Source organism: Coenobita brevimanus, chromosome 85 (genome assembly GCF_032717465.1).
Source record: "Coenobita brevimanus isolate Jiangsu-jjx chromosome 85, ASM3271746v2, whole genome shotgun sequence".
Taxonomy (NCBI): Eukaryota; Metazoa; Arthropoda; class Malacostraca; order Decapoda; family Coenobitidae; genus Coenobita; species Coenobita brevimanus.
Window position 1 is genome coordinate 10,738,180 of NC_137038.1, and position 13,909 is coordinate 10,752,088.

The following is a 13,909-nucleotide window of genomic DNA, read 5'->3' on the forward strand; positions in this document are numbered from 1 at the left end:
ATGCATTTAACAGCAAGTGGAACCCTTTTTTCTTTTCCTATAATATGATGACCAACTACATGTACTGTATGTTACTGACTTGCTGTTTTTTGTGTGTCAACTACAAGTATTTGTTGATTTGCTGTTTCTTGTGTGTGTGATGCATGGAACACACAGCTATAAACTCCCATATGATGACGAGCATCAAGTTATCCACTAGTTACTGCTCAACAGATATCAACAAATTACAGCATTATAAACCAGCACACAGTTACACCATGTAGCTATTTGATGATGTTAACTTGAACATCACACAATACAGCAAAGTTGCCTACAGCAGAAATTTTTTTTCTGGACAAAACTCTCCTTATCTTATTTCTCCTCAAAGTAAGTGTAGGCCTACAATCTTATTTCTGTCTTAGTTACCTGCCATTTCTCAGCTGTTGCCTTTACTGACCTTTCCATTTTATTTGCTGCACTGTGAACCCACCACTGTTTTCATATTAAGTCCGTTATCTTCAATTTTGTGTCTTTTTCTTACTCTTTACTTCTTTTCACCCCCTTGCTGCTCTGCTGATTGGTGACTGTTGACTGTAAGTGCAGTATCTTATCCCCTGTAAACTGTTTTCTTCACAGCTGATACATTTTTTCTTATTATCCCCTCAACTACTCTCCTTTGCTATCATTTTATCTTTCTGTCAAGCTGGCACTTCTTTTCCTTTCTGTTTTCTTGCTGCAAGTTTAAGTTGCACTGTTGAGCAACTCTTGCGACAACTAATGACGCATCCTCCTTGTTCCATATTCACAGTTTGTTTGCTTCATTGTACTTTGATTCTTAAGCCAAGAAAATAATTTATAGCTGCTCCTCTAATCCTTCACTGTCTTAAACTCTAGCTGCACTTCTAACTGTCATTCTGCCTGGTGAAAATCATTCATTATCCTTACTTTTCAAATGGTTACACTGCCAATCACTCAACTGGGCATTTTAAACTGCCATATAATTCACCTTCACTCCAAAACCTTCTCATCACAGATGTTCATGAATTTAACAGCCAGTCCTTATCACAGCTAATCCTTCTGTTTTACCACTAATCCTATTGTTCATACACTATTCCTTCTACTGAACTGTCAAACCCTTCTGCATGAGTGCTAATCCTAAATGTTCATCAGCTAATCCTTCTGTTCAACTGTTAATCCTTCTGTTAAACTATTAATCTTTTTATATTCACTAATCCTTCTGTTCTACTGCAAATGTTTTTGCTTGTCCACTAATCCACTTGCTTGACTGCTAAACCTTCTACTGCTCCCCTAATCTGTCTGCTGGTCATGTAGTCCCTCTCCTGGGGTGCCACCATCACAGTCCGTGCAGCTGACCCTTGGTGAGTGTTATACTAATCTGGCCTCGGAGTCCTTGGCCGTGGGGGCCTCATATCAGGATTTGTTGTGATCTGTCCGGTCTGTGCCTGTAGCCAACAGTGAGCGGAATTCTTGGTCTAGTATTTGACGAGCCTGTGGGAGAACACACTGATCAATACACATGATGACATTACATGCAATATTTCATGTGGCTTTGGAGATTTCATAACAGCTCTTCCCTAAGAATTAATTCTGGACATTATCCCTCAATATCCTCTTGTATGTTTATGTCAATAATGTGCAGATATAAAAACATATGAGAGGATGTTGAGGTGTAACAGGCAAAAATAAACAGCTAAAGAAGTGGTGCTGTAAAACTTCCTATATATACCACTTAAAATACAAGCCTACCTCATTCTCTGCCATGGACACTCATTTGTTCAAGTTGTATCATTTAATAAGGCTCCAACATGCTTGCATGAGTTGGAGTTGGTCGCCTAATGGCAGCTCTCCATGCTGCTTGATCTCTGGCTGCCTCCCTATTCTGTCCCTCATACCTGAGGTCACACTCGGTTACCTCGTCTCAGGTCTTCTTTGGTCTGCCTCTCGCATCCCCACCCTTGCACTTTTCACCTTCCACACCCAGCTGTCATCCTCCATCCTCTCACCATGCCCAAACCATTTCAACCTACCCTTCCTCAACACAATACCAATACATTCCAGTCCCATCCTTCCTCTCAACTTTTCAATGGCAGTCCTAGCTCCCCCAGGCCTTGCATTCAAGGATGCAATACAGATCCACCTAATCATTGTCATTTCTGTAAGTCTGAGTTTATGAATATCTCCTTCCTTTACTGCCCACATCTCACTACCTTACAGCATTACATTCCTAAAACATGCTGCATACAAATATCCCATAGCACGGAGGGAGGGCCCTCTCAATGTCAGGAGAGGCAACAGATCCCTGAACTTTCTCCAACCACTCCTTACCCCACCCACAGAGCTAGCTCCAGCCCCACCTCCAGCACATAACATGTCCCCCGAATAACAAAACTCCTACACACACTCAAGAGATTCTCTGGCAAAATCAATCCTTTCACACCTGACAATATTCATGGATATTATTTTTACGAAATAAGAGAGAGAGCACAAAGGTAGGAAGCTATTAACAGCATGTCCAGTGGAATGGGCATGACACTCATTCGCTCACCATTCAAGCATCTGAGGCCCTGGCTGTACCTCAGTCCTATCTGCACATTTTCTTTTTCTTTTTCATTTTCTTTAAAGATGCATTGAACATTACCTAATAAACTCAATCTGTTATATATCAAGCTCAAAAATGGCCACCAAATCCTTGCCATGTGTTCCCCTGTAAATAATTTGACCAACCAACTCAATCCCCTGTCGGTTCCCTGGCCTCATCAATTTCCATACTTTGTTTCCTTACACACTCATTTACCACATCTATCTACATTTTTCTTGACCTTACACTTCCTCCCACATTTAAACTTGCAAATGCTTTTCACCTTTTTATTTACATCCATTCTCTCTGTATGACCATACCATGTATGCACACTCTTCAACCCTACTGTCAAAATACTTCTTTACATCTTTCAAAGGTAACATTACTTCTTATCTTATCCTTTTTACACACTCTACACACATCCCTCAATAACCCCTTTTTGACTGCTGATATGGTGGAATCAGTGATGGTGTTTATGACATGCTGACCAGTTTTGTTGAAGAAAGGTTAATTTAGGAATGTTTCTGATACTGGAGAGAGGCATATTCATGCAATGGTACCAATACAACCAGGCTGTTCCACTGTGCGGGTATACAAGGTCTGTCCAAAAAGAAACCAAACTTTTTAAATAGTGCACCAACTAACTGCCATAATGTAATCATGATAGGACCGCTGTGTAGCAATGACTTTCAGCTTTAGTCCAACACCAGCCACATCACACCACATCACTTTAGTCATCGAGGTACATTCATCTGCATGTATGTGTGTTTAATGCACTTGGCAACTCTTGTCTGAAAGCAGCAACCGTTCTGGGTAAATTTCAGCTTGGGGGGGGGGAAAAAAAAGTCCATAGGGGCCAATCAGGAGAGTAGGTCAGCTGGGGGACAACAGTCATCTCGTGCTTCTCCGAAGAGTCATGGATAAGGAGCAAGGTGCGTGCAGGTGCAATGTCATGGTGCAGCATCCAGGTTTTGTTTGGCCAAGCCTCAGACCTCTTACTGTGCGCTGCTTCCCTCAAATGCTTCAGGACATCCAAGTAAAACTCTTTACTGACTGTCTGACAACGTGGAGGAGAGTCATGATGAACGATGCCCTTCCAATTCAAAATGGCAATCAACATCACCTTCATATCTGAGCAACTCTGATGTGCTCTTTGGTTGTGGTGGAGATGTTCCAACCCACTGCGACAACTGCCATTCTGTCTTGATATTGTACCCATACCTCCATGTTTCATCACCTGTTACGACATTTTTCAAAAAGTTTTCATCAGCATTCAAACAATCAAACAGCTCCTGACTGACTGTGACACAGTTCTCTTTTTGCTAATCTATCAGCCGAAGCAGCACAAATTTTGTGGCAGCATGATACATCTTCAGTTATTCAGTTAAAATTGAGTGGCACGAACTTTTACAGATGCCTACTTCTTCAGAAACTTCACAGACAGTCAGGCGGCGATTTTCATGGATTGCAGCATGCACTTTCTCGTGATTGTCATCTCTTGATGTGAAAGGCTGTCCAGATTTGGGATCATCTTAGGAGGATGTTCTTCCTGATTTGAACCGCTGGAACCACTTGTGATATTTCGTATGGCTCAAACAATCCTCCCCATGAGTCTTCTGCAATATTTTAAAAGTTTTCATAAAAGTTTTTCTCAATGTAAAAAAAAAAAAAAAAAAATCATGAAAACACATTACTCTTCAAGATCTTTCATTGTTCAACTTGTAACAAATTGCCAAGTGCCCTAAACACATGCTCACTCAAGCGCATGTACCCTGAAGACTAATTGACATGGCATGATGCAGACAGTGTTAGACTAAAGCTCAGTCACAGCTACACAGCGGTTCCATCATGATCGTTTTACTCCAGCTAATTGGTGCGCCATTAAAAAGTTGGTCTCTTTTTGGACAAACCTCATACAATCCTCCTTCAACTTCCTCTCATCTTCTGGATGGTGGATGGCATGAGAAGGGCAACTTCACCCTGTGATCCAATGGTTTCAAATTCAAATGAGCCTGGGTTAACCACTACCACTTCAAGCATCACCATCACTAACCACAACACCACCACCACCAACAACAACAACAACCACTCCTCTTCTTCTACACTTTTTTGTTCTCAAGTCATACCTAATTCTAATACTGATTCATGCAAGTCTCTTGCAGCCTCCACACTCAGACCCCTATTTAATATCAAGGCCTTTATTGCACCAGCCACCTTCCTTCCCTGTGTCACTCTACTTTCCACTTGCTTTGCACATTTACCTCTCTTTGTCTACTGCTGCACCTATGTGCAGTACTTAAACTCCCTCAGCAATGCAAGTTTCTCTCCATTCACAAGAACAAACTGTGGGGTCAATTTGACTGATAACAATGGAGACTCAGCCCTACCTCATAACCAAGATTCACCAAAATTCATGCAAGCACAACTTAGTATTCATGTTGTAGGAGTGGCCCACTTCTGTCAAGTTAGAATAAACCAATTAACCTGTGTCATATAAGGTATAAAGATGCCTGCAACACAAGAGTTGGGTCAGTGGAGTTACCACTAAATTTTCTGCACCTAAAATTCTAACTAAGCCTCTACTGTCAGTCACAGAAGCACATGAAAAACTGCCAAATGTACGTGTAGTTTAAATTTCAAAATGTAAATATGTGTGTAGAAATACATATTCCTTTCTTCCTTCCTCTTCTGTCTTTCTTCTCATCATTTTCTCCTCTTCCTTCTGTCTGGGAGTGACTCTACACTGAGTGACAAGCCAAATGGTTTCCTATACACCAGGAAACCATTTACTACACTGGGTGGTAACCATAAAACCAAATTATGGCACCTGGTGGTTTAGTGGGTAATTAAGGCACTCCACTCAGATTGAGCCTGTGCAGGTTTATATCCAAGGGATGGTTGGGGTTTATTGCTCATGTAATGCCATTCAGGGATGAATGAGGCTGTTCACTCTCATCTTAAATGTCAGGAACCACTTGCCATACCCCAGGCTTCTACACTCCTTGTGGGGCAACACAAGACAAGATGATGATGATGATGATGATGATGATGATGATGATGATGATGATGATGATAGATAGATAGATAGATAGATATACAGGGTGTAATGCGAAGTATGACAAAACTTACACCAATGATCTATTGTGTAATTTTGAGTATATTTTGTTCTGTAAACATATGCTCTCTGGGACCCCAGTTCAGTACCCAGCATTCGGCTGTTTTGTGTACAAGTTTCGTCTCTTGCATGTGTCATTGGGTGAGAGCTTTGTAGGGTGACGGGAGACGAGTATTATTAGCTTATACTGTACTGTACGTGAAAATCCCATATCCTATCAGTACACACGAGTTTTAAGTTCTTCTAACTTTACATAGTCTATTGATTCTTTAACATCAAGTCATGCATTCATGCAATTCTTTTGCACAAATCGACTGTAATTAAGGATTAAATTCAAATTTTATGGCTTGCAAGGGAGTAGGGAGGGAGGGAGGACAGGCTGGTGTGTTGTTGCCAGTTATGTAATATTTGGCTTGTAGGATGTTGCTACCAGCATTATCATAACACCCACAGCTCATTCAGTGAAAAAACATTATTCTAAAGGGAGATTAGCCTCACTTTAAGTCAGAAAGAATTTTATTTATCACAATTTTCTGCTCCAAGTAAACGTGGCACCACTGGGTATCTCCACCTGTGTTCCTCTCTGCAGCACTGGCATTACCATCGCAGACTCCGCTAAAATATACACGATATCTGCATATTCTTCATTGCTGTAGATGCTGTTTCATGAACAAGTGAAGCTCAACCCAGTGAACAACAGAACGCGGAGAACAGTATTTGAAGTGTGTGCCTCCCCTGCAAATGTTCCCATTCAAATGACAGTGGACGCAGGGTTGCCAAGTCCTTATCATCAATCTCGCTAGTTTAGTCCCGAAAACTTGCTAGAATGTCGCTAGATAATAAACACTGCAAAACATCGTTAGAAAATACGATAAAATCTTTAGAATATCACCTAAAAATGGCAAAAATATCCAGAATGTAGCTAGATATCATGTTGCCAGATGTTAGTGCCGCAAGTAGAAGCAAAAAATAGGTCTACCTGCATAGTTGTTACATTGGCAATCCTATATCACTGTTCTCAAGTCAACATCACATGAAAAAAATGGTGCCACGTTTACTTGCGGCAGAAAAATTGTAATGAATAATAATATTACTCCTGAATTAAAGTGATGCTAGTCACTCAGTACAGTAATGTTCTTTCACTGAATGAGCTGTGGGTGTTATGATAATGCTGGTAGCAACATCCTGCACACCAAATATTACATAACTGGCAACAACACACCAGCCTGTCCTCCCTCCTTCCCTACTCTCTTGCAAGCCATAAAATTTGAATGTAATCCTTAATTACTGTCGATCTGTGCAAAAGAATTGCATGAATGCATGACTTGATGTTAAAGAATCAATAGACTACATAAAGTTTCTTCTTAAAACTCGTGTGTACTGATAGGATATGGGATTTTCAGGTACAGTACAGTATAAGCTAATAATACTCGTCTCCCATCGCCCTGCGAAGCTTTTACACAAATCAACCGAATGCTGGGTACTGAACAAGGGTCGCAGAGAGCATATGTTTACAGGACAAAATATACTCAAAATCACACGATAGATCATTGGCTTAAGTTTTTGTCATATGTTGCGTTACACCCTGTGTATATACATATATATATATGTATATATATATATATATATATATATATATATATATATATATATATATATATAGTAGTCCCTCCAATATCCGATGTAATAGAGCCAATGGCATGTCCGGATAGTGATCCCGTCCGGATATTGGGCCCCAGCCTTCTGGACTTGTACTTATGGACCCTAACTCAGAAAAACACCTATACAACTCCCTCTGGACATGCATAGCACCTATTTAAGACCAAAATCACACCAATAAGGGATATAAAAGACTGAAATAAATGCAAAAGAACCATAAAATGAGGTTTTTGAGGTAGGTTTATACAATATTAAACATTCTGGGTACTTACAACAAGTCCCTGGCTCCTGGACTGGTAGTTATGGACCCTAACCTAGCCTAACTCAGAAAAACACCTCCCTACTGCACATGCATAGCACCTAAGACCCTATTAACACCAACAAGGGACATAAAAGAATGAAATGAGGTGTTAGAGGTCTATCTATCTATCTATTGCCAGACGCCTCAATCCCGTTTGGGGTGGCCACAAACAAATCGCCTCCAAGTTGCCCTGTCCCCCGCCATTTCACTGCCCTGCTCCCAACTCACACCCCCCTCTCTCATATACCTATCCACCCCATCCCTCCATCTCATCCTCGGCCTCCCCCTCCCTCTTCCCCCCTCCACCTCACTCACATACACTCTCTTCGTCAGTCTTCCACCCTCCATCCTCTCCACATGGCCAAACCACCTCAGTGTGTTCCTCATAATGCTTCCTATCACATCCACATCAACACCACAACGCTCCTTTATATCCTCATTCGTCAGGCTGTCTCTCCATGTGACTCCACAGGCTCCTCTTAAATAACTCATTTCCACTGCTCTCACTTTTGACTTGTGTCCTTCCAACAACGTCCAAGCTTCACTTCCGTACGTTAGAGTTGGTATCACAATACTGTCATGTAGTAACTTTTTCACTTCCATGCTCACTTCCCTGTTTCATATCACTGCTTTCAAAGAACCAGCAACGTTTCTTCCCTGCTGTACCCTTTCAACCACTTCACCCTCCAAACCTCCATCCTTACTCATCACACTACCTAAGTACTTAAACGTACTCACATTTTCCAATTCCTCACCATCCAACCTCGCTGTACATTCACTGACTTCACCTCTCTCAAAGACCATCACTTTACTCTTCCCTACATTCACCGTTAGATTCCGTTTCTTACACACTCTCCCAAACTCATCCACCAAGCCTTGCAGCTCCCTTTCGTCTTCACTCAACAACACAGTATCATCTGCAAACAACAGTACAGGGAGTTTCCAAACACTATCCTCTCTCACCAGGGCCACTCCAACATCCACTACCCTACCTTGTACCTCTTTTATTACCCCATCCATGTACACCCCATCCATGTACAGATTGAACAACCATGGAGACATGACACATCCCTGTTTCAACCCAACTTTCAAAGAGAAAAATTCACTTAGTTCACCATCCACACGCACTGCAGCCTTCGGACCATCGTACATACTCTTCACAGCATTCAACAACTTCCCATCTACTCCATATATTCTTAACATTTTCCACAATCCTTGTCTATCCACCCTGTCATATGCTTTCTCCAAATCCATGAAAGCCGCATACAAGGTAAGTATGGAAAAAACAGTACAGTACAATATGAAACATTCTGGGTACTTACAGCAAGTCCCTGGCCATCTCGATGAATAACCTGCCTCCTCTCGGACTCTGACAGTAAGAAGGAGTTCCTGAAGCACTTGCAGTACACTGTTCATGAAGTCTTGCACAGAACTTAGTCATTTGCACTCAGAATTCCATTCTCTTAACACTACGCACTCTTGTCTTACTTCCACTCCATTGTACCTTAATGAAATATGTGTTGCACTCTGTACTTTAAAGTCTTTCCACTCATAAAACCATTTTCTAAACAAAACACACTCAAGTTAATTTACATTACATTTACGGTCCATTAAATCTTTGTCTTTTCACTCAGAACTCAAATTCCTTAACATTATGCACTGTTTTTCTCACTACACAACACTGGAAAATCCCGTGTGGTCTAGTGGAGAAGTTCTTGGTGTCTAATCACTGTCAGAGTCTGAGAGTAGCACATGCAGGTGACCTAGGGGTGCGTCGCTTGGTCGTGGTGATGGCGTACCCATTGCAGACAACTCTGAAGAAAGGTGCAAACTCACGTCGAGTGGTGACTCCACCGTGCCTGATGTGCTGGGCTGTGGCTCGGAGCATGAGGGCCTGTCTTGGGGAGGCAATGGAGTGGAGCCAGGGCTGGGCACAGCAGGGGTAACAGGCCTGAAAAAGCTGTCAATCGTTGACTGACGCAAGGAACGACAATTTTGACAATTAGTGATGCACTGCCCGAAAGTGAGCACTTCCTCCACAAGTCCCAAGGGCCCCATCTCCCTGTCGCAGTCCAGGTGCTCCAGGTAGTCCAGAACGAACTCTAGGTGTTCCCGGAGTGCGCTCAGCTTGGGGATGGCTGGAGTAGTGTCACGCTGAGAGGAGTCCGCATCATCGTCGCTGTCCTCGTCAGAATCTTCAAGCTGGGTACTGACACCTGCAACTGAAGATGCGATCTCGATATCAGACATGGTCTGATACCCAGGATTGCCCTCGTTGTCATCCAACCACTCACGCACTTCGTCCACATCAACATCGTTGCCATGCACACGTAGACGTGCATGGAAGTCATCCACGTCAAAACCTAGGAAATCGTGCTCCACATCTGTTCCGAGAAGCAGACGAGTCCAACCATTTTCTAAAGTCTTGACAGGGATTTCCTTCCATGCACTGGCCCAGTTGTAGATGGCAGACTTGATGTTGTAGTGACGAATGTTTTCCAAAGTCCGCTAGCCTCGCATGTCCCATCCCTCCCTGCGCTCGTCCTCGTCCTCGAAAATAACCATCACCTCGTTTGGGAACTTCCGCCGGTAAAGCCTCTTCATTGCCACGATCACTCCTTGGTCCATTGGTTGGATGAGAGCAGTAGTTTTAGGTGGCAGAAACATGCACCTAATGCGCCCATTCTCAGCCACCAACTCCTTGTTGCACGGGTGAGCAGGTGCATTGTCGAGGAGAAGAAGGGTCTTTACCTGGTCGCGTGGGATTCCCAGTTTCTCCGTCTGGTAATGGATGACCTCCTTGACAAAATGGCGGTGGAACCAGTCTTTGAAGGTCAGGGCTGTGAACCATGCCTCCAAGGAATGGTACCAGACGACAGGAAGGACATCCATCACCCCACGAAGACACCGAGGCTGCTTTGCACGACCAACAATAACGGACTTGAGACGGTGCATGCCGTTAGCATTGGCACAACACAAAGCACACATCCGATGCTTGCAGAGCTTGCAGCGAGGTACAAGCTTCTCCGTCTCCTCGGCTAGAGAGTTTGTAGGCAAAGAGCGATAGAATAAGCCAGTTTCGTCAGCGTTGTAGACTTGACCGAGAGTTAGGCCCTCCCTGTTGATCAAGCGCTTCACCTTCTGCCGAAACTCGTCTACTCCATCCTCGTTGGCGTCCAAAGCTTCGCCATGAGACTTACGGTTGGTAAGGCCATGTCGTAACTTGAACGCGAAGAGCCAACCTTCGGATGCCTTGAATTCTAGGGCATCGTGAAGCCTTGCGAACTTCTCAGCAGCAGCCTTCAGCTCTGTGCCACGCACCATCACACCAGCAGCACATTGCTGTCAATACCAAATCAACGTAGAGCGGTCGACTTCTGCATACTTGGGAGTATACATCACCTTCCTCTCCATGTTGCGTTTGCTTTTCGATGAGAAGTCAGCCGTGTACTGCATGAGTTTGTCGTGGGATCTCTTGATATCAAACAAAGTAGACCGGGCCAGGTTGAATTCACGGAGGATACGTGAGGTAGACCATCCTGCATCCACCTTGTCCAGTATCTCCCTCTTCTTCTCCAGAGTCAAAACCACTCTCTTCCCCTTCTCAGGCGGCGGGGCCATCATCACACACATGAAGGGGAGGCACGAAAGCAGCAGGAGAGCCTGCAGCAGGTAAGGCACCACCACAAAAGCGAGCACGTGGGAGGCCATGACGACAAGCATGCACACATAACAAGAGACGGGCGGTAAGTGGAGAGGATGCAAGGGCGCTCTAGTGGACGTCGGTGGAACAACGCACCAGAACACAGCTGGCCCGTGCTGCGCACACCAACTTCAAATTACGGGTGGGAAAAAGTTAGATTTTTAAAAATTTTTTGTGGTTTTTGGCCCATTTTGGGAATATTGGATCCCTGGACGAAAATGTCCGGTTATTGGGGATGTCCGGAAAATGGGTGTCCGGATATTGGAGGGATTACTTATGTCATAAAGTCCCATACTATTCTTTACCTCTCCTGTCATTGCATGACAAATGGGAACCAAGATTATCTACTTACAAACAACTCAAGTATAACAACCGCTCATCCACAAGTCTAATAGATAACTTCTCTACAAGTAACTACAAAGTCTTTATGACACTTATATATATATATATATATATATATACAGTAATCCCTCTAATATCCGAACGCCCAATATCCGAACATCCCCACTAACCGGACATAATCCTCCTGGGATCCAATATTCCCAAAATGGGCCAAAAACTGCAAAAAATTCGAAAAAAATCTGACTTTTTTCCCTCCCATAATTTGAAATTCCCGCCTGGCGCCAAACAGCTGTTACACCATGGTCCCTTCACCCCTTCCTTCCTCCCCCTCCCCCCTCCCCTGTCAGGTTGCCATTTGGTATTTTTCATTACCAAGTGTGAGCCAATTTGGTAATGAAAAATTCGTTTGGTAATGCATTAGAATAATGCATTACCAAATGGATTTTTCACATGTATGAGGATACACAGGATGGAGATGGTGGATTGTTTGCTCTCTCTGATTAATCTGCTACCCTACATAGTGTGAAAATAATCAACATGTTGTTAGTTATAAGGAGAGTGATTACATGTATTTCCACTTGTATATATAATTAGTGAAGAATATATGCTAGCTTTACGAATTTGGTAATGAAAAGTTATATTTGACAATGAAAGTTGAGGAGATTGGTAATGTGGCTGTTGCGATCTGGCAACTCTGTTACCCCACCAACATCAACAGTCACAGCTTAACTCCGATGGAGAGCAGATACTCATAACAGTGCAAGCCACAGGTGCTTGTTTTTTGTGAATAAACAGTGAATAAACTGCAATACCTTGCCACTAGAACACACAGGAATTTACAGTGTTGTGCAGTGTTAAGAAATTACAATTTAGAGTGCAGAGGATTAACTGTGGACTGCAAACTGGCGGTTCAAACCAGTCCAAGACCAAGGGACTTGTAAGTACCCAGAATGTTTAATATTGTATAAACTCACCTCTAAAACCTCATTTTATGGTTCTTTTGCTTTTATTTCAGTCTTTTATGTACCTTATTGGTGTGATTTGGGTCTTAAATAGGTGCTATGCATGTCCAGAGGGAGTTGTATAGGTGTTTTTCAGAGTTAGGGTCCGTAAGTACTAGTCCATAAGCTGGGGCCCAATATCCGGACAGGACCACTATCCGGACCTGCCTATGGCTCTATTGATCCGGATATTGGAGGGGTTACTGTATATATATATATATATAGTAATCCCTCCACTATCCGACGTAATAGAGCCAAAGGCACGTCCGGAAAGTGGTCCTGTCCGGATAGTGGGCACCAGCCTCCTGGACTGGTACTTATAGACCCTAACCCAGCCTAACTTTGAAAGCCACCAAAATAACTCCATACCGGACATGCATAGCACCTATTTAAACCTATTTAAGACTCTATTCACACCAATAATGGACATAAAGCATGAAATAAATGAAAAGGAACCAAAGAATGAGGAATTAGAAGTGACTGTACCTCAGCCAGGGTACTTACATCATGTTTGTGGCTGCCTTTCTAAGGTTTTGGCAGTGGTGAAAATGCTCTTGAAGCACGTACAGTAATCCAGTGTTGTGCTGCACTTAATTCTTTGCACTGAGTTATAATTGTTTAACACTGCACACTGTTCTTAACTACACCACTGCAGTTCTAACCGCCAGATAAACTGCCACTTTGCACTCCACAGTTGATCCTTTGCACTCTAAGTTCAAATTTCCTAACACTGCACAACACTGTAAGTTCCCATGTGGTCTAGAGGCGAGGTATTGCAGTATATTCACTGTTTATTCACAAAAAATGAGCACGTGTGGCTTCCAGTGCGATAAACATCTATTCACAATCGAAGTTAGCGAGTAACTGTTGATGTCAGAGAAACAGAGTTACCAGATCGCAACGGCCACATTACCAATCTGCTCAACTTTCATTACCAAATTTAACTTTTCATTACCAAATTCGTAAAGCTAGCATTTATTCTTCACTAATTATATATCTATCTATCTATTGCCAGACGCCACAATCCTGTAAGGGGTGGCCATTTGACTTTGAGTTATTTATTTTATGGGGAGGGGCACTAATCCTCCACCAACCCACTTGTTGACACATAGGCAGCACGTATGGTTTGGTTATATGGTTACCACCCAGCATAGTAAATGGTTTCTTGGCTTACAGGAAACCATTTGGCTTGTCACTCGATGTAAATCCA

General features: G+C 42.9%; 1 protein-coding gene across 1 annotated transcript in view; it reads right to left on the reverse strand.

Annotated features, from left to right (window-relative positions):
• Positions 1-1,202: 1,202 nt before the first annotated feature.
• Positions 1,203-13,909, reverse strand: part of Liprin-alpha (PTPRF interacting protein alpha) — a 332,503-nt gene continuing 319,796 nt past the window's right edge. The window contains exon 25 of the mRNA XM_080280589.1: positions 1,203-1,488. Coding sequence (XP_080136715.1) covers positions 1,411-1,488 — 78 coding nt within the window. The 3' untranslated portion in view covers positions 1,203-1,410. The remainder of the gene's footprint in view (positions 1,489-13,909) is intronic.